The sequence below is a fragment of the Eleutherodactylus coqui genome, chromosome 1 (genome assembly GCF_035609145.1).
Source record: "Eleutherodactylus coqui strain aEleCoq1 chromosome 1, aEleCoq1.hap1, whole genome shotgun sequence".
NCBI classification, from domain to species: Eukaryota; Metazoa; Chordata; class Amphibia; order Anura; family Eleutherodactylidae; genus Eleutherodactylus; species Eleutherodactylus coqui.
Window position 1 is genome coordinate 112,196,238 of NC_089837.1, and position 19,176 is coordinate 112,215,413.

The 19,176-nt window shown below is 43.4% G+C and overlaps 1 protein-coding gene across 1 annotated transcript; it reads right to left on the minus strand.

Moving 5' to 3' along the window:
- Positions 1-2,041: 2,041 nt before the first annotated feature.
- Positions 2,042-17,591, minus strand: LOC136610320 (transmembrane 4 L6 family member 4-like). Its single transcript, XM_066589554.1, has 5 exons — positions 17,328-17,591; positions 9,831-9,920; positions 6,185-6,321; positions 4,049-4,238; positions 2,042-2,210 (listed from the first exon to the last, which is right to left on the minus strand). Exons 1-5 carry the CDS (start codon positions 17,499-17,501, stop codon positions 2,193-2,195), a joined length of 609 nt encoding a protein of 202 aa, XP_066445651.1. The 5' UTR covers positions 17,502-17,591; the 3' UTR covers positions 2,042-2,192.
- Positions 17,592-19,176: the final 1,585 nt, after the last annotated feature.

Consider the following 19,176-nt stretch of genomic DNA (forward strand, 5'->3'; position numbering starts at 1 on the left):
GAATACTGTGTCCAGTTCTGGGCACCCTACTTTAAAAAAGACATAGACAAACTGGAGCAAGTTCAGAGAAGAGTTACCACGATGGTGAGCAAACTGCAAACCGTGTCCTAAGAGGAACGGTTAAAGGGTCTGGAACTGTTTAGCTTGCAAAAAGGAAGGCTGAGAGGAGACTTAATAGCGGTCTACAAATATCTGAAGGGCTGTCACAGTGCAGAGGGATCAGCACTATTCTCACCTGCACAAGGAAAGACTAGAAGCAATAGGATGAAACTGAAAGGGAGGAGACACAGATTAGATGTTAGAAAAAACTTTCTGACAGTGAGGGTGATCAATGAGTGGAACAGGTTTCCACGGGAGGTGGTCAGTTCTCTTTCAATGGAAGTGTTCAAAAAAAGGCTGAACAGACATCTTTCTGGGATGATTTAGTGATCCTGCATGGAGCAGGAGGTTGGACCCGATGACCCTGGAGGTCCCTTCCAACTCTACCATTCTATGATTTTGTATCAGAAATACGCAGCTTAGCTGGGAATTTCTGCCACGGTTTTAGGCCTCAGTCACACGGGCGCATCGGCACCTGAACACCAGGGCCGATGCGCCCATGTGACTGCAGGAAGGAGACGGCCGTCTCTCTGCAGCGCTGGAGGAAAGAACACATGACCAGCAATGGAGCCGGTCACATGTTCTTTCCTCCAGTGCTGCAGAGAGATGGCCGTCTGCAGGTACGTCCGTCTGCTGGTGTCAGTCACACGGGCGCATCGGCGCCTGTGTACGGGTACCGATGCGCCCGTGTGACTGAGGCCTTAGAGGCAGAATACATGCGGAAAAATCTCACACGGATTCCGCCATGTAAATATACCCTAACAGGGAAAAGAAAATAAACAAACAAATTCTAAAGATGCCCGTATGTATGAGGTCTATAAAGTACATTCATTGTAAAAAAAAACAAGCACCTAGGAGTAGTCGTTTCGCTGCAAAACACAGCCATTCTGACCTGACTGTTAGGAAATGCTGGGACCAGTGGATGCACACAAGGTGGAGAGGATCTTATGATCGTCCATCAAGCAGAAATAGTTCCAACTGTTTCATTTTCTCCCATCCAGAGACAGATGGCACTGATTGGCTGGCGCTCGATCCAATCACAGAGCTTACCGGAGGCGGGGTATTCAAAGCCCCGTTACCAGGAGAAGAGAATTCTTTCAGCGCTGAGAACTGCAGCAGCGTGGGGACCAGCACGAGTGGCACAGGCGCCGACAGCTGGGTAAAAATAGGACACACCCATGCCAACCGCTCCTTCCCCGAAAATAAGAAACTGTGCCTCTTTTGAGGCAAAAATTAATATGACAGTGTCTTATTTTCGGGGAAACACAGTATGTGATTTTCTAAAGCTCATTCCAAGTCACTGCCTAGTGTAAAGGTGTCTAGTGATTGAATGACAAAGTATGAAACACTCTTTTGACATTCATTGTATCTTCTATGAAAATGATTGCTTGTTGACAGCACATCCCTTCATATAAATGAGGAATATGCTGCTGGCAATAATGTCATCTGGCCCATACAGATGATTGCTCGAACAATTGTTCATATGAACTGTAATAATTGCAGCGTGTAAATGTAAAACCAAGAAGCGCTGGCGCTTGTTGCAGGCAATAATCTGTGCAAAAAGACTTTTATTAGTGATGCAAATAAATACAACAGAAGATGGTAAACTGCCCGTTCAGCACAGTGCAGTTACCTCCTGCTTAGTGAATAGAATCAATTTATACTTTCACCGGCAGAGTAAGACCCGGGCTACGCGGCAACTTTGGCCAAGACTGGAGTCATGTGACCAAAGATTGCTGTGTAGCACTGTGACCTCACACTGCCATTGAGCCCAATAGAGTCACAGAATGAGTTGCAACTTGCTACAACCACACAAAGAACCCGTTCAGGTTGCATTCTCTGTGATCATGATGTGACAGTCGTGGCACACTGCAACTCCACTGCATTCAGTGGTAGTGTGAGGTCACAGTACTATGCAGCAATCTTTGGTTACATAGCCAAAGTCGTCATGTAGCCCTAGCCTTAAGGTGGAGATATTCTACATCCTTATGCTTAAGGACACAAAATTAGACATTCAGTCAGAGCAGTCGCCATGCTCTTCATCCTTTGATATGCTTGTGTTAGAGGTACATGAGGTACATGTTCAGGAAGATTTAGACCGCACCTTCACCCTGCATATTGAAAAAAATAATAAAGTACATTAGTAACATATTATAGTATATTAATAGGATACCTGCATTTTGACAAACCTTTCATATAGTAATGTCTGCTAAGCACACCAGGAACATGTAATCGTACCGCTAATACCATGAAGTACCGAGGTTACAGCAACTGCCCAGTGTAACAATTTGGTGGTATGTAACTTGGATTTAGGGTGGTTTCCCATCTGCGTTGGAACGTCCGGCTGGAGGCTCCATCACAGATGCACCTGAAAATACTGGTAGAAAAAGCACTGCGTGCAACTTAGAGGTGAGAAAGCATACTCGCTAAGGACAATTACTCAATTGAGTATTGTCCTTAGCGAGTATCTCCCCACTCAGAAGAAAAGGTTCAGCTACCGGCGTGGGTGACAGGTGAGTTGCGGCCATGAGCAGGGGGGAGAGAGGGAGAGAGAGATCTCCCCTCCGTTCCTCCCCGCTCTCCCCGCCCGCTGCCGGCAGCCGAATCTTTGCTCCAGAGTGGGCAGGTACTCGCTAAGGGCAATGATCGATCGAGCAATTGCCCTTAGCGAGTATGCTCGCTCATCTCTAATGCAACTCTTTCTCTTCTGTCCAAAAGCCTGGAAGCTGGGCGGAAAGTAGACGGATCCCATCATAGTCAATGGGGTCCATCCGGCGCTGTTCGGTTCAGTCAAGAGACGAACCTGTTCAGCCACGGGGATTACTCTTTCCTGCTCCCCGAACAGAGCAGAAAAGCAGAATCCCAGCACAGATGTGAAACCACCATTACTTCTAATATCCGACATCAGCAGAATAAAATGACGACGAGACCTGAACGTCTTCTAGGTCATGTGTAGTAAACCCTTCCGAACAATGGCAAATCTCAACTGGTGTTATTCAAAAACAAACAAATGGGTGGAGATGTTTTGTAAATTGCTCTCCTTTTTATGATAAAATGCAAAGCAAGTATATGGAAGAAGGAATAATTGTGATGCTTCACACGTAAGGGGCTTTTGGCAAATAGAATTTTAATAAAGGAGTTTTCTGGGACTGTAATACTAAGGGATTATCCATCTAATTGGTGGGGTCCAGCAATCAGGCGAACGAAAGGGCTGCAGTGCTCCAGTAAGAGCTACATTTCACTGTAGCTGTGCCTGCTACTGGAGCTCAGTCCCATTCACTTAATCACAAGCGTTTATGGTACAGTATTTGAGTTGTAAATGTGATTTAGGCCCCTGAGACACTAGCGTATTAGGGGCGGTGTGCTTTCCATGTTAAATCCACGAACAGCGAACAGCTCCATTATAGGGCTATGAGAACATGCACACTGACGTTTCTTCATGCGGACCGATGGTCCTTGGGAAAAAACTTATTGCATGTCCTATGTTTGTCCATATCATGAACGAGAAATAGGATGTCAATCTGCTGCCTGTCCAAAAACCAAACAGCACATGGACAGGTGTCTGTGTGCTGTCTGATGTGAGTTGTACCCAAGTCTCTCGTGCCGTTTATTGTGCATGTGATCGCTCAGCCAATCACAGGCTTCAGTGATCACGGAAGAATCACTGCTGAAGTCTGTGAGTGGCTGAGCAGTCACGTGCACAAAAAAGGGCACCTTACCACCCTCTGCTTCTCCCGGGTTCTGTTTGTTGGGCACTGGGCGGCAGCGCTGGATGGGCAGCGGGCAGGATAGTTGAGTATTCAATTTTTATTGACTTTTAGCCCTTTTAACTTTTTTTAAGTCCCAGTGAACCTTTACCTCCTTCTGGTTACACATTAATCTTTCTTGCATATAAAATCCAGTACAGCGGTCTGAATTATCTAGAGATGACAGCGTAACTCCAACTTACCCCACAACATGAACAACACTTGCAGTCTCCAAAGAATGTCCCAATAAGACCATTGATGGCTTGAATGGCACAGAGAATGGCCTGTATGGCACTCATGATCAGAAGCAAGCTGAAGAGTGTCAAGTTCCATGGGACTATGTCCTTGGGTGCTTGGCATGTACTCCACATACTTGGGTGACCTAGGTAATTTCTAAAAACAACATTGAAACTGTAAACATATACAATTAAACATGAAAATATTTCATTTATACGTAATCATGCATTGTTCACTTAGTTTAAAGGTCCACTCTGGCAAAAACAAATTTTTCTATTCCTGCCTCCTCCTCATCTGATTGGCTGTTACACTCTGGGGGTCTCTTATGCATATTGTAGTCGCTTCCATACAGTGCAGCCTCCTGTTTGATACATATTAGACACATCTTGATGCTGAGATTTCTCCATGTTCACTTTATCTATGCTTTGCTAACACTGCCATGATGCAACAGCTAGAGCCGGTACCATCTCTGCCCACTAGGAGGACCCTGTCATTACCATCTGTATTTACCTAAATAAACTACAAACCATAATTACACAGTCAGGAGGATGAGCTGCTGTATCCGTCATTATAAGTGCGTGACAGCAGCCACTAAACATCAGCTGTAACTGTGATAGAACTTTCTAAATCTTTAGAAGAGTAAATTGAATTTTTACTGTAAGTATTTTAACCCTTTCCAATCCAATTTGTATCCTGGTTTTCCTAGGGGGCTCTTTTTCTGCCGTTCTACAATGGCGCTATCTGCTGGCTAAAGACAGTACTGCATGAGGTGAAACGTTAGATAGGCTTCGACAGCAGAGAGGCTGGCAATATACAGTAAGAGAACCCCAACTGACATCTTCCAACATCGGAGCTGTACAGCCTTAAATTCTAATGTCTTTAGACGTCATACAGTGGATTTGGAAAGGGTTAAAATGCAGTGCATTTACAGAATGAAATAAAGAGATTTTGGACAAAGGAGGTAACATTCTGATACTCTCCACATTAGTAGTTGTTACTTTTGGAAAATAGGTAGGCTTAAAAGAGTTGTCTCTATTTGGACACAAGGATATCAAAGCGGGCCCAGGATCCCACTCTATGATCCAGAGGGTAAAGCCACTAACAATGAGCAACTCTCACTTTGGCAAGCCTAGCTGGCCATGTATTAGGCATCATTCATGTTGCATTCGGAACCCTGTTTGGGGGTTCCATCCCAGGGCTTTGCCTGGATGGCCAAGAATAGCATCTAAGCAGAATTTAGGGTAACTTCATAGACTTTTATTAGTAAAATAGAGACCGAACCTACAAACTTCAGTCTCAATTTTAGCAGGTCTCTATTCGGTTCTGGCATTTTGTCCAGATAAGCATAGTCGACTACACTATTCTGTCTGGCCGAAAATGCTGGAATGGAACAGAAACTATTTCTCAAGTGCAGCTGTCATTATGGCTAGTGTGCACCTAACCTGAGAGGAAGAACAGTCTAAGAGGCCTATTACACAGGCCGATGAATCCTTCAGATTTCCACATCCAGTGGGAATCTGAACGATTAAATGCATGCACTGACTGAACCACGAATAAGAATTTGTTTGCTTTTCGTTCATCACTCAGTTTCTGTCTTCAGAAAACTGAACGACGTATCGCTCTGGGTAAACAGGCAGTCGTTCACTTATGAATGACTGCCTGTTTATTGTGAATGGAGGCGGATAGGCCGTTATGATCTCCAGCCCACTCTGCCTCCATTCACTAGCGATGCTCATTCCTCTGTAAAAGCGTAGGGATGATTATTGTTGGGGCAACCTGTCAGGCATCTGCACCTGGCAGGTCTTCCAGTGTAAAAGGGCCTAAGGCTTTGACATTATAAGAAGTGAGACAGGTGTTCAATGTTTGACTCCCATACAATACACTGAGCATTGTTACTGCGCGGGAGTCACAAGATTAAATAAAATAACAGCAGTAAAATCACCCTAAAGCAGGAGAAATATTTTTAAGACTACAACTGCACGTCCTGTTTGTGCGTTTTTTGACATGTCAGTGGTGATATTCAGGATGAGGCGAAGAAATTTGAATGAACTGCTCAAAAGATGAATTTATTTAGGATTTACTACCTAAACCTATGTACTTACCCTCCATGAAAAGCATACGTCCAGTTTCCAGAGCCTACATCACACTTTGGACCATTGTGTATTCCCACTATAGAGATGATAAAGCTGTAGCCAGCTCCAACAAATCCAATGGCGGCAAACAGTATAGAAGAAAACATCTTCAAAAGCAAAAGACAGAAATTGTAAGAAACAACATGCGGAGTATCATATGCTTATCACATTAAGAATTGTACATGTGAAACTTGTTTGAGAACTACTTCCATAATCTAGTTCATATTTATCTGTGATTTTCAATTCTCTTATCTATCTTTATTATAGATGAGCGAGTATACCCGCTAAGGCACATTACTCGAGCGAGTAGTGCCTTAGCCGAGTATCTACCCGCTCGTCTCTAAAGATTCGGGGGCCGGCGGGGGGCGGGGGGCGGGGAGCGGGGAGGAACGGAGGAGAGATCTCTCTCTCCCTCTCTCCCCCCGCTCCCCGCCGCAACTCACCTGTCACCCGCGCCAGCCCCTGAATCTTTAGAGACGAGAGGGGAGATGCTCGGCTAAGGCACTACTCGCTCGAGTAATGTGCCTTAGCGAGTATACTTGCTTATCTCTAATCTTTATCTGTCAGGGCCAACTCTCGGACACATTATGGATCAGTTCTCTCCACGAGGTTCTGTTTTGTACGGCCTTATTCAGTTTGATCATTTGCATCTCGACTTTGCTAGTATCAAGCCAGCGCATTCTTTGGCGGCCAGGTCTTCTTTTGCCGCTGACCCCTCCAAGCATTATCAATGTTTCTAATGAATTAGCCGAAGTATGAGAGTCTCTGTTTCATAATTTTGCCCTCCAATGAGAACTTTGGTTTGATGCAGTCTAGGACTGTTTTGTTCATGATCTTGGCAGCCCAAAGTTCGAAGGCATCAATCTTCCTCCAGTTCCTTTTTTTTTCAGTGTCCAACTTTCGCAGCTGTAAGTTTTTATTGGGAAAATGATCCAGGGGTACGTTCAGCATTTTTCATGCAAAAACGCCTCACATCACTTCAGTGAAATTGTGATCCACCAGCACTTGTTTCATGCGAACTAAAGGAACGCAAATGTTTCCCATTGATTTCAATGGGAAGATCACATCACACTTGCATGCACATCACATGGCATACAATGTGTTTGACTGTCACATTGAAAACAATGGGCGATGCATTCCGAGGGATGCGAAAAAATAGGACGTGCAATGAATTTTATCTCAAAGGGAAAAGGGATTTTTATCAGTAAGGGAAGAATATCACTCATATGTATGACTCCATTCAAAGTGTGATTGTTCTCAGTAAAGTCTGGTTTACATGGGTCGATGATCCCTCAAAGATTGCTCAAACGACAGTTTGAGTGACAGCTTTGAGCGATCATTTTGCATAAAGCATTAAGTAACTACTCAGCTACTTAAATACCCATTAGGTGTGCAAATGAAGCCTTCCCTGAACACAGTTAATAGCTGGAGACTCTTATCTGCACTCAGATCCTTTGTTCTCCACGGAAAAACAATGCTATCAGCACTCCCCGTGGAGAACTACTGATAAAACTGAAAGACGATTTTTAGGTTAGCTAGAATTTAACGATCAGCTAAAAGTCCCCGAAAAGCGGATGATGTGCGCACATTTACACGCATCGATTATCGCTAAAACGATCGCCGATTAGCAATTTTTTTAGCGATCATCGGCTGGTGTAAATGGGCTTTAAGATAAGCCAAGTAATCACACTATGCTCTACTGGCTAACACTAGAGATGAGCGAGCATACTCGATAAGGCAAACTACTCGAGCGAGTAGTGCCTTATTCGAGTACCTGCCCGCTTGTCTCTAATGATTCGGGTTCCAGCAGGGGGTGGGGAGCGGTGGAGGAGAGCGGGGAGGAACGGAGGGGAGATCTCTCTCTCCCTCTCTCCCCCCGCTCCCCACCGCAACTCACCTGTCACCCGCGCCGGCCCCTGAATCTTTAGAGACGAGAGGGGAGATGCTCGGCTAAGGCACTACTCGCTCGAGTAATGTGCCTTAGCGAGTATACTCGCTCATCTCTAATCTTTATCTGTCAGGGCCGACTCTTGGACACCTTATGGATCAGTTCTCTCCACGAGGTTCTGTTTTGTACGGCTGCATTCAGTTTGATCATTTGCATGTTGGCTTTGCTAGTATCAAGCCAGCGCGTTCTTTGGCGGCCAGGTCTTCTTTTGCCGCTGACCACTCCAAGCATTATCAATGTTTCTAATGAATTAGCCGAAGTATGAGAGTCTCTGTTTCATAATTTTGCCCTCCAATGAGAACTTTGGTTTGATGCAGTCTAGGACTGTTTTGTTCATGATCTTGGCAGTCCAAAGTTCGAAGGCATCAATCTTCCTCCAGTTCCTTTTTTTTACAGTGTCCAACTTTCGCAGCTGTAAGTTTTTATTGGGAAAATGATCCAGGGGTACGTTCAGCATTTTTCATGCAAAAACGCCTCACATCACTTCAGTGAAATTGTGATCCACCAGCACTTGTTTCATGCGAACTAAAGGAACGCAAATGTTTCCCATTGATTTCAAAGGGAAACATCACATCACACTTGCATGCACATCACATGGCATACAATGTGTTTGACTGTCACATTGAAAACAAAGGGCAATGCATTCCGAGGGATGCGAAAAAATAGGACGTGCAATGAATTTTATCTCAAAGGGAAAAGGGATTTTTATCAGTAAGGGAAGAATATCACTCATATGTATGACTCCATTCAAAGTGTGATTGTTCTCAGTAAAGGCTGGTTTACATGGGTCGATGATCCCTCAAAGATCGCTCAAACGACAGTTTGAGTGACAGCTTTGAGCGATCATTTTGCATAAAGCATTAAGTAACTACTTAAATACCCATTAGGTGTGCAAATGAAGCCTTCCCTGAACACAGTTAATAGCTGGAGGCTCTTATCTGCACTCAGATCCTTTGTTCTCCACGGAAAAACAATGCTATCAGCACTCCCCGTGGAGAACTACTGATAAAACTGAAAGACGATTTTTAGGTTAGCTAGAATTTAACGATCAGCTAAAAGTGCCCGAAAAGCGGATGATGGGCGCACATTTACGCGCATCGATTATCGCTAAAACAATCGCCGATTAGCGATTTTTTTAGCGATCATCGGCTGGTGTAAATGGGCTTTAAGATAAGCCAAGTAATCACACTATGCTCTACTGGCTAACACTAGAGATGAGCGAGCATACTCGATAAGGCAAACTACTCGAGCGAGTAGTGCCTTATTCGAGTACCTGCCCGCTCGTCTCTAATGATTCGGGTTCCAGCAGGGGGCGGGGAGCGGTGGGGGAGAGCGGGGAGAAACGGAGAGATCTCTCTCTCCCCCCGCTCCCCTCTGCTCACCGCCACAACTCACCTCTCACCCGTACCGGCAGACGAATCTTTAGAGACGAGCGGGCAGATACTCGAATAAGGCACTACTCACTAGAGTAGTTTGCCTTATCGAGTATGCTCGCTCATCTCTAGCTAACACAGTACCAAAACCTTTTTTTTTGTTTTACTCTATTCAAAAGAATGGAGTTCTTATTTGCGTGAGTTTTGTGCGCCTCGTTCATGTAAATACAGCCTTAGATTGTTAGATTTTCATTTATTTTTTTACAATACACGAAGCAACATTTGTTTTTCTTACAGCAAATCTCCTTCCACATTTCTCATTTCCACAACACCCACAGCAATCATTGTTCTTCAACCCGAGAAATACAAGAGCAGGGAACACCATCTAAAAAGAGATAATGTAATATTTATTATACATGATAGATAATATAACAGAAGGAAGGAATGAAAATTGTACAAAAAGTAGCCTTGCTGATGCTGCCTGTCCACAGGCATTTTTGCATTGCGTTCCCTGCGGGGAACGCAGTGAACGCTTTCCATAGCGTTGCTATGGAAAGCGCAGCCCCCTGTCCACGAGCGGAGATAATAGCGATCTGTCAGATAGGCTCACGGCGAAGAATCTGTCTGCCGACTCCTGCTCCCGGGCAGCGGCTCGTGGCCGTGGACAGGCAGCCTAAGTGTTACGTTTTTCATATGGTTCTTCAAGACAAATTGTCAGGCAATGCATGGGGCTCTCTCCCTTATAGATGATGGATGTCGAGGGAATTGCCTGGCATTTCATAAGTCCTATAAGCAGCAGTGGAGGGAGCTGCACGCATATACAATGTCTCTAACTTATAGAATCATCTCTGGAGTGCCAAAGGGTTTAAAATACTCTATTTTTCTAATATATAGGGGACCCAGACATGACTACATAGTGCACCCTTAGTACTTGTCTGTTCCTGTAGCCCTGCTATGTGCCACTCCTCTCCACCCTGGAAACTACAATGTGAGCAGCCATGCATAGACATTTCTGTGTCCAGATCATTAACACAGTAACATAATATGTTAGGCTGAAGGGAGACAATGTCCATCTAGTTTAGCCTGTTTCCACCCCCCTTGTTGATCGAGAGTAAGGAAAAAAAAACACTAATGAGGCAAAAGCTAATTTAGCCCATTTGGGGGAAAAAATTCCTCTCCGACTCCATAATGGCAGTCTGAATAATCCCAGGATCAACGTTTGAATGTTCCTCACTGACTCCAAGACCCGGATCAACAACCCTTCTGGTTATTTAATTGGGGCTGCATTATCTATTATATGAGCAACCGCGGAAACCTTAAGGGCTTCCTCCTACGTTTTCAGTTCTAGACAGCTCACAATTACTTGACTGATATCTCATTACATACGGATACCAGATGTGTTGTGTTCAATATATAAGGGCGTTGTATTTGTATGTAGCAAGATAAATGTTTGCACCATACGTTGTATGACTATGTTACCTCATACCAATAAAACAGTTTAAACATAATTGGGGCCGCATGTTGTGCACCCCTGGTTTAAAAAGTTTTCTGATAAAGGTCCAACAATGTACTTAGTCTCATGTGCACTTTTCCTCCATCAGCTTTAATGGGATGTTCATTTTTGAAAACTAAGTCCAATACTTTATCGCAGAATGATGAGTATTTACAGGGGGGGCCTGAAGAGCATCTCTCACTCTGTAGTACCCTGCACAATATGAATAGTGTAATACTTTATTTTCCCTGCAGTGGCACTGAACACTTTCTAATGGCGACTCCTACAGATTACAATTGATCGCTGGGGTCCTAGCAGTGGGACACCTTATGATCAACTTGTCAACACAAGACACGTTTAACACTGAAAGTGTACAACCCCATTTAATAATACATACCGTATATTTTACTCTTTTCAATTACATTCTTACAACTAATATGGAGGGATAAATTAATTTACCAATTTGCCTAGTTGCAAGACAAGCTTTATTCAGATTTTTGCACACTTTCATGCTGTGGAGAAAATGTCCTCAGCCAAGGCTAGAGAAGCCTACAATTTGGATTTTCTTCTGAGATGTTTTGCAGCTCCTGGATGAGTTGTTATTGTACCATTGAAGTAATATTGGCAGACCAGTCCCTGCTAGAAAGAGTTTCAGGTTTTTTTGTGTTTTAGGAGATATGTATGCTCTGCAAGAATATCTACAATATCAGGAAATTTTGTAAATACAGGAAGTACTTACTGGCAATTGCTGCAAAAATCACTACGTTTAGGAGGCAGTGACTCAGGGGTGCAGAACTTGCAGTCTAGGGGCCACATGTGCTCCACAATGCCTTTCTGTGCAGCCAATAACCATGAGGGCATAAACAAATCACCTATATCCTACTAATGCAGCAAATGGACTACCATTATTAACCAGATTTCCTCTTTGTTGTGCTCAAGTCCTAGCACATAGCAAAGTGCATTAGTTTTACCCAAAGTGATGTCTAGAATCCTAGAATGGTAGAGTTGGAAGGGACACCAGCCTCCGAGTCCCACCTGGCTATTCCTGGACTAATTTGCCACCTGGCTCCCTCACTTCCTATCTTGTGAAATCCCTACCCTCATCCTGGGCACTTCAACATCCCCACTAATGACCCCACCTCCCCATCTGCCTTCCAGCTTTTAAGGCTCACCTCCTTCCTCGGCCTATCATAACTATCAGACTCCCCACTCACAGAGATAGTAATGCCCCCGATCTAATTCTGCTCTGCTTCCCACTTCACCAACTCCCCCCTCCTACTCTCAGATTACAACCTCCTCTCCTTCTCCATCAGGCATCCTAACATCTCACCAGACGCTCCCACTTATCGCACCTACAGAAACCTCCAGACTGTCCATACCCAACAGTTCGCAGACACCTTGCAGTCTTCCCTGTCCCCCATTTCTCTCCTCGCATGCCCCAATCTAGCTGCCGCACACTACTACACTATCCTCAAACACAACCTGGATGAAGTTGCACCCCCTGATCTGGGCCTTCTGCTGAAGACCGCGGCAACCCTCGCTCATGTCCAAAACGTGCTTCATCCGGCAGTGCTCTAGGTGTGCTGAACAGCTGTGGAGAAAGTCAAAACAGCCCACAGACTTCCTCCACTTCAAATTTATGCTCAAAACTTACAACCTCGTCCTCCACCATGCCAAACAAGTTTAGCTCACCTCCCTCATCTCCTCGCTATCCCACAATCCCAAACGACTTTTCAACACCTTCCACTCCCTCCTTAACTCCAAAGAACAGGCCCCCATGATGGATCTCAGTGCTGGAGAGTTAGCCGCCCACTTCAAAGAAAAAAATCGAAAATATTCTAAAAGTAATCACCACACACTACACGGCTAGCCCCAATCCCGGTCTCTTCAGCACCGCATCCATAACTCATTAACTATCTGTACTCAAACAAAAGACTGAGAAAGAAGTCTCCAGACTGCTTTTCTCTGCTTGCCCCACTACCTGCGCCAGCGACCCTCTCCCCTCTCACTTACTCCGGTTTCTCTCCCCGGTTGTCATTACCAACCTCTCCACCATCTTCAACCTCTCCCTAACCTCTGTCATTTCCCTCTCCTCACTTAAACATTCAATCATATCCCCTCTGCTAAAGAAACCGACCCTTGACCCAACTAACTCCGACAACTACTGACCAATCTCAAATCTCTCCTTCATCTCCAAACTTTTAGAATGTCTAGTCTATTCCCACCTCACACACTTTCTCTCTGAAAATCCTCGACTCCCTACAGTCTGGCTTCCGTCCCCTACACTTGACCAAAACTGCCCACACAAAAGTATCAAATGACCTCATTACAGCCAAGTTGAGGGGTGACTACTCCCTATAAATACTGCTTGACCTCTCCTAAGCATTTCACACTGTTGACCATGACCTCCTTGCTTCAATCCATCGGCTCTTTCCTCATTCTCCTCTTACCTCTCTAACCTTTCATTCAGAGTTTCCTTCTCTGCCTCTAACTCCTTTCCACTTCCCCTCGCTATCGGGGTCCCTCGGGACTCGATCTTCAGCCCCATGCTCTTCTCTATTTACACAGCCCAAATCGAACAAATCATCTGCAGATTTGGTATCCAATACCACCTCTACACTGCGACACCCAGCTATACACCTCTTCCCGTGACATCTTAGCACCGTTCCTCCAAAACGTCACCAACTGTCTGTCCGCTGTCTCAAATACCATATCCTTCCTTTTTCTCAGACTTAACCTCTCAAAAACTAATCTTTTTGTCTTTCTGCCCTCTGCAAGGTCGACCTTCCCCCAAAATCTCCATCTCAGTATCTGGCACCATCATAACCCCCAGGCAGCACGTCCGCTGTCTTGAGGTCACACTGGATTCTGACCTCTCATTTATCCCCCACATTCAATCTCTGACCCGAACATGCCACCTGCACCTCAGGAACATTGCAAAAATCCATCTGTTTCTCACCACAGACATGCTAAAGACACTCGTCACCCTCATCCACTCTCGGCTCAACTACTGCAACTTGCTACTAATCAGCCTTCCCCACACCAGACTCTCCCCTCTCAAATCCATACTAAATGCGGCAGCAAGGCCATCTTACTTTCCAGCCACTTCTCGGATGCCTCTGCACTATGTCTGTCACTGCACTGGCTGCCCATACACTACAGAACTCAGTTCAAACTCATGACTCTCACCCACAAAGCTCTCCATGGCTCTCCATACATCGCTTCCCTTCTGTCCATACATCACCTTTTCCACTAACACATTCAGACTAAACGCCCCCCTAATCTGAACCTCACATTCTTGCTTCCAGGACCTCCCCAGAGCAGCACTAGTCCTCTGGAACACACTAATCCAAAATATCCAAACAATCCCTAACGCACGGAACCTCAAACACGCCTTAAAAATGCACCTCTTCCAAGAAGCATGTCAAATCACCTGAACTAATACCCCCCCACAACATGCTCCTGCCCCTCCCACTTCCCGCCTTCATGCCTATCTATGGCACCCCATATTTCTCCACTTTGGCTACCATGTATATCTCCTACCCCTGTACCACCTGCATCACCTTCTCTTTGTTGTGTGTAATCTAGTTGGTGCAGGCCCCCCGCCCCTTGTGTTCCTAATAATTGAATACTACATGTAACTGTTGTATTGTTTGTGTTCCCCTGTTTTTTGAAAGCGCTGTGGAATAAGTTGGTGTTATACAAGTAAAGATTATTATATCTTACAAAATGTATTCCGGGATATGGTCCCTGTACGGTAACTATGGCTCCCACTTGTGGAATATAAAACATTATTCAGCCAGTTGTAGTAGCAATGTAGATAGAAGTATAAGAGAAGCAAACATTTCTCATTACCAATCATATATCTCTTGTTAAGTATTGTGCCATGAAGAGCATTAATAGCTCTCTTCTACTCAAGCTTATTTACTGTAGATAAGTCTTCTGCACATATTAGGCAAGGCCAATACCCTCAGGTATATGTGCAGAAGAAGAGGTCATTACTACTGAGTGCAATGACCTGAATATTTTTGCTGAGAGTTCAGAACTTGGATCTCAGATGGTCTTTGTGATATAATGTGGGTTTACTCACATTCTGTATGTGTTTAATTTAATCTAAAGCTGGTCCTACACATAATGTATGCTGAATTTGTGGCATTTTAACAAGCCCTATCCTTTGTTCCCCTGTGAGACCGTTTCCTTTCTGATTCCTATTTACACACTACCATCATAGTGTTCATCAGGAGTATGCTATGCAAATTTTAAGTTTATTGTGAACGTGTTCGATACACAGATGCAACAAACTATAATGTGACTATTTCAGTGTATTTTGTTGTGTTAAAAGACTTGCAAAATAACAAACAAGTTCATACTCACCCATTTAGTCTCCCATTGCCACTCTTGTCCTTGCCGGCTTTCACTTAACCTGGGCAGCTGACCACTTTCTGCTTAGCATGTTACCACTGCAGCCATTCACTGGCCTCAGCATCAGTACTGCAAAGGCTACTGGTTGACCATAGCAGTTACAAGCGTAAATGGCACATGACCAGATGCCCAGACATAAGTGGAGGCCAGAAGGGACCATGGCAGGGGACCTTATAAAGGTGAGTATAGGCTTGTTCATTATTGTATAGCTATACAAGCATTTAAAAATAAATCCACTTGACAACCCCTTTAAGTGTCAATTGAAAGTTTGCTGTCTATTGTAAGCATGAAGTGTAAACTTATAATTTGGAATATGCGCAAGTCAATGACCTGCGACCTAGTAATTGTGAACCTGAAAATCTAATTAACACCAGTGAATTTGGTAAATTTGTTGAATAAGAGGTCTCATCTAGACAACACAGATGGGAGATTCCTCTTTGCAGGGGCTCTCTGCTCTTTGCTCATATGAGAATCCCAAAGTGGGATCTCATTGTATGACATCCCTTTGGCCTAATAGGGAATATATACTGAAAGATCACTTTATTAGAGACACCTGTGACCAGTATAACATCCAACAAAATTGGATCCTGTGGACATAAATAACTCATTAACAAAAGGGGTCAGAGGAGGATGTCAAGAAGTTTTCAGACAACCAGGTGGTGTACAGTCAAACAATTTGCAGTCAAATACAACGCTGATGCTCGAGCCATGTACAAATAGGTATAACAGCAGGCAGGTATTTGTCATGCCATTGCTGTCTAAGAAAAATAGAAAGGCACAACTCCAGAGCATTCAAAAAATATCTCCTGGTCATATTAAAAGAGATTTCTGTTGCACTACACCGATTAGAGGGTCAGAATTTGGTGCAAGTGGCATGAATCAATGCACTCTTCCTGGCAAGTGTTCAGGGCATGTCAGGACCTCCATCTAATGTGTGGCAACTGCAGGAAGCTTTCCTGTCCATATGGGTCAATATTCCTGCAGAACAGCTTCAAGAACACCAACTGGAATTTATGCTATGACTAATTGCTGGTGTTCCGAAGGCCAAAGGAGGTTCAACGTGCTATTAGATGGACGTGTCTGATAAAGTAGCTATTCAGTGTTCAAAGGGTTCTCAGGCTGAGACAAGGACATTACTCCTCCATGGTCTATTCCTAAATGAGTTGTAACCTTTTCTCTAGATGCCAGACAAATATTTGCTTTTATTGTGTAAGCAGATGTACCAACTCACAGCAGTATTTGATGTTAGGGGTTGGTTTGATCCACTTTTATCTCCATGACCATTTAACAAAGCTCTATGGAGCGAGTGGACTGAAGGTCTGAGAAACTGGACTACATTTATAAAGCAAGCTATGGCAGTTTTTGTCATAAACTCTGATGATAAAATGAAGGTTCATTTGGCCTATAACTACTGTTTGGTCATCATAATGTTACATAACATATGCCAATAATCGTTCTCCGTATTTACATACAGATTTAGTATCATTTATACCAAACTCAGCTCTTGAAATTAGTCCTAAACGTTGACCTAATCTAGAAAGATAGAAATGAATAATGGCCTGATTTAGGATAATCTGTTTGTAGCCTACAATGTTTTAGAGACCCCTACTGTCCATTGGGATAGTATGGACAGGGTATCCTTACCTAATCAGAGAATACCATAAATATTGTACAATACCACAATGGCTATAATAAAATATAATCGCCAGTCTATTATAAGCTAAAGGGGAATATAATTATGTATTTTTACATATTTCTTTACATAGAAAATAATTAAGAAATAAAATTCATAGTTTTGCAATGTTTTATGCTATAATTTCTACTATCAAGGTAATATAGCTAAACACAGATTTAAGTATGATGAGAGGTGTTACTCACCAGAACCCCAGATCCTAATATTCCACCAAAACACCAGACTTCATCTGAGATGTGCCCATTGTTCTCAGCAACTTTCCCTCCAGGAAAAAACAGTAGGATGTTGGCAAGAATACAGAGAATAGTTAAGGGAATCAAGGCAATGCCCAGGCACTTTGCACAGTCTCGAGAACACATATTGGCGATGTGTAAATGTTCTTTCCCTTACTGGAGTGCTCTTGGTGATAGAATCCAATATAGAATAATCCCCAGTAAGGGGCAGGGTGTCCACACCGTTGGCCTGATGCTCCCCCCCTGCGATCACAGTCAGTTATATGACTCCAGTTAATGGAATCCCGTAAATGAAATGGCACATGTGACAAGCTAACATTCTGCCATGACAACTGATAGTCTCTGTTAAAATTCTACTTGAAACTACAGATACTTTCATTGATCTGCCTTCCCCATCCTGATAGAGATGTTAAAATAACTCCCAGGTCACAGCCCGAAATTTCAACATACATAACCTTTTCTTACTTGTAACTTTTTTCTTAGAAATGATTAACTATTGGTTGGAAATTGTGAGAGATCATCCGCTCACTCTGCAATGAGGGTGAAGTCATCTCCCTGGTTGTTTTAGTTATTGGATTGTCAGATACTGGTATTTTTTGATAAACTTTACCCAACATGGATTTAACAGGCTAATGTTACAAAGTCAGATAGTTACAATTTATATAAAGTTGATGTTGATTTGTGGTTGGTTTTAGGTCCAGATGTCACAAAACCGATGGCTCAATGAACCATATTAGAGAATATCCACCATTCATATCATTTCTTTATATTTGCCGAAAATTATAAAGGAAGGAAATGGCACCCCAAAAATGATGCTTCAGCACCTTCCACGCACAGGTGTAACTACCAGGGTAGCCGACATATCAGCTGCTATTGGGCCTAACAATTAAAGGGACCCATTTCTACTGTAGTTAGTGATGCCTATGGGTGTTGGAATGTTGTTCCATTCTAGTTTTGGAATAAAGCCACATGGGTACCCCTGCTGTCTACATTATCCCTTTTCTGGGACATTAGATTACTTTTTGCTTTATTCCTGTGCTGTGACATCGTGTACTTTTACCATACTGTGATGTACACCACCATTCCTGTACGGTGGCATCAATGTGCTGTTATTGCATTATTGTGACATTGCCATATGCATTATTCCATTACTATAAGATCACTATAACTATTCTCCCTTCACAATGACATCATTGTGCACAATATCCTTGCTCTTTGACATCACTGTGATATTCCTGTACTGTGATATTACTAAATAGATTATACCTGTTGATTAGGAAGAACTATTATAAATATTAATATACACTTAAATATTAGCATTTCATGGTCTGAACTTGCTCTTGGAGGCTGGAAGGGGTCCCATTACACATTTTGCTATGGTGCCCGTAATTACTTGCTACTTCTCTAATGCCACTTAAGTTTTCTTATACATTATAACTTGTAGTGCAAAAAAACAAGCCCTCATGTAGCTAAAAAGTTATACTTTTTTTGAAAAGAGCTTGAGCTGGAAGAATTAGAGAATATTTCTATTCAATACATAATTGGATATCAGTACAGTCAGCATCCATGTATGAATGCAGTGTTTATGAATATTGATGAGCGACTAGTGGAATACCGGTCTGTGTTGGTATAGGGTTGATTTCACGAAAAAGGCAATGGGAGTAAAAATCGATTTCCTTAATTTGCCCTCCAGAAGGTTCCTAATGCAGACCCCCCTTCCTCTTAATTTGCAAGTGAATACAGCCATATACCTGGGGAACACTGTGCTCTTTCCAGACATCGGTCAAAATAGTGTGCAGTG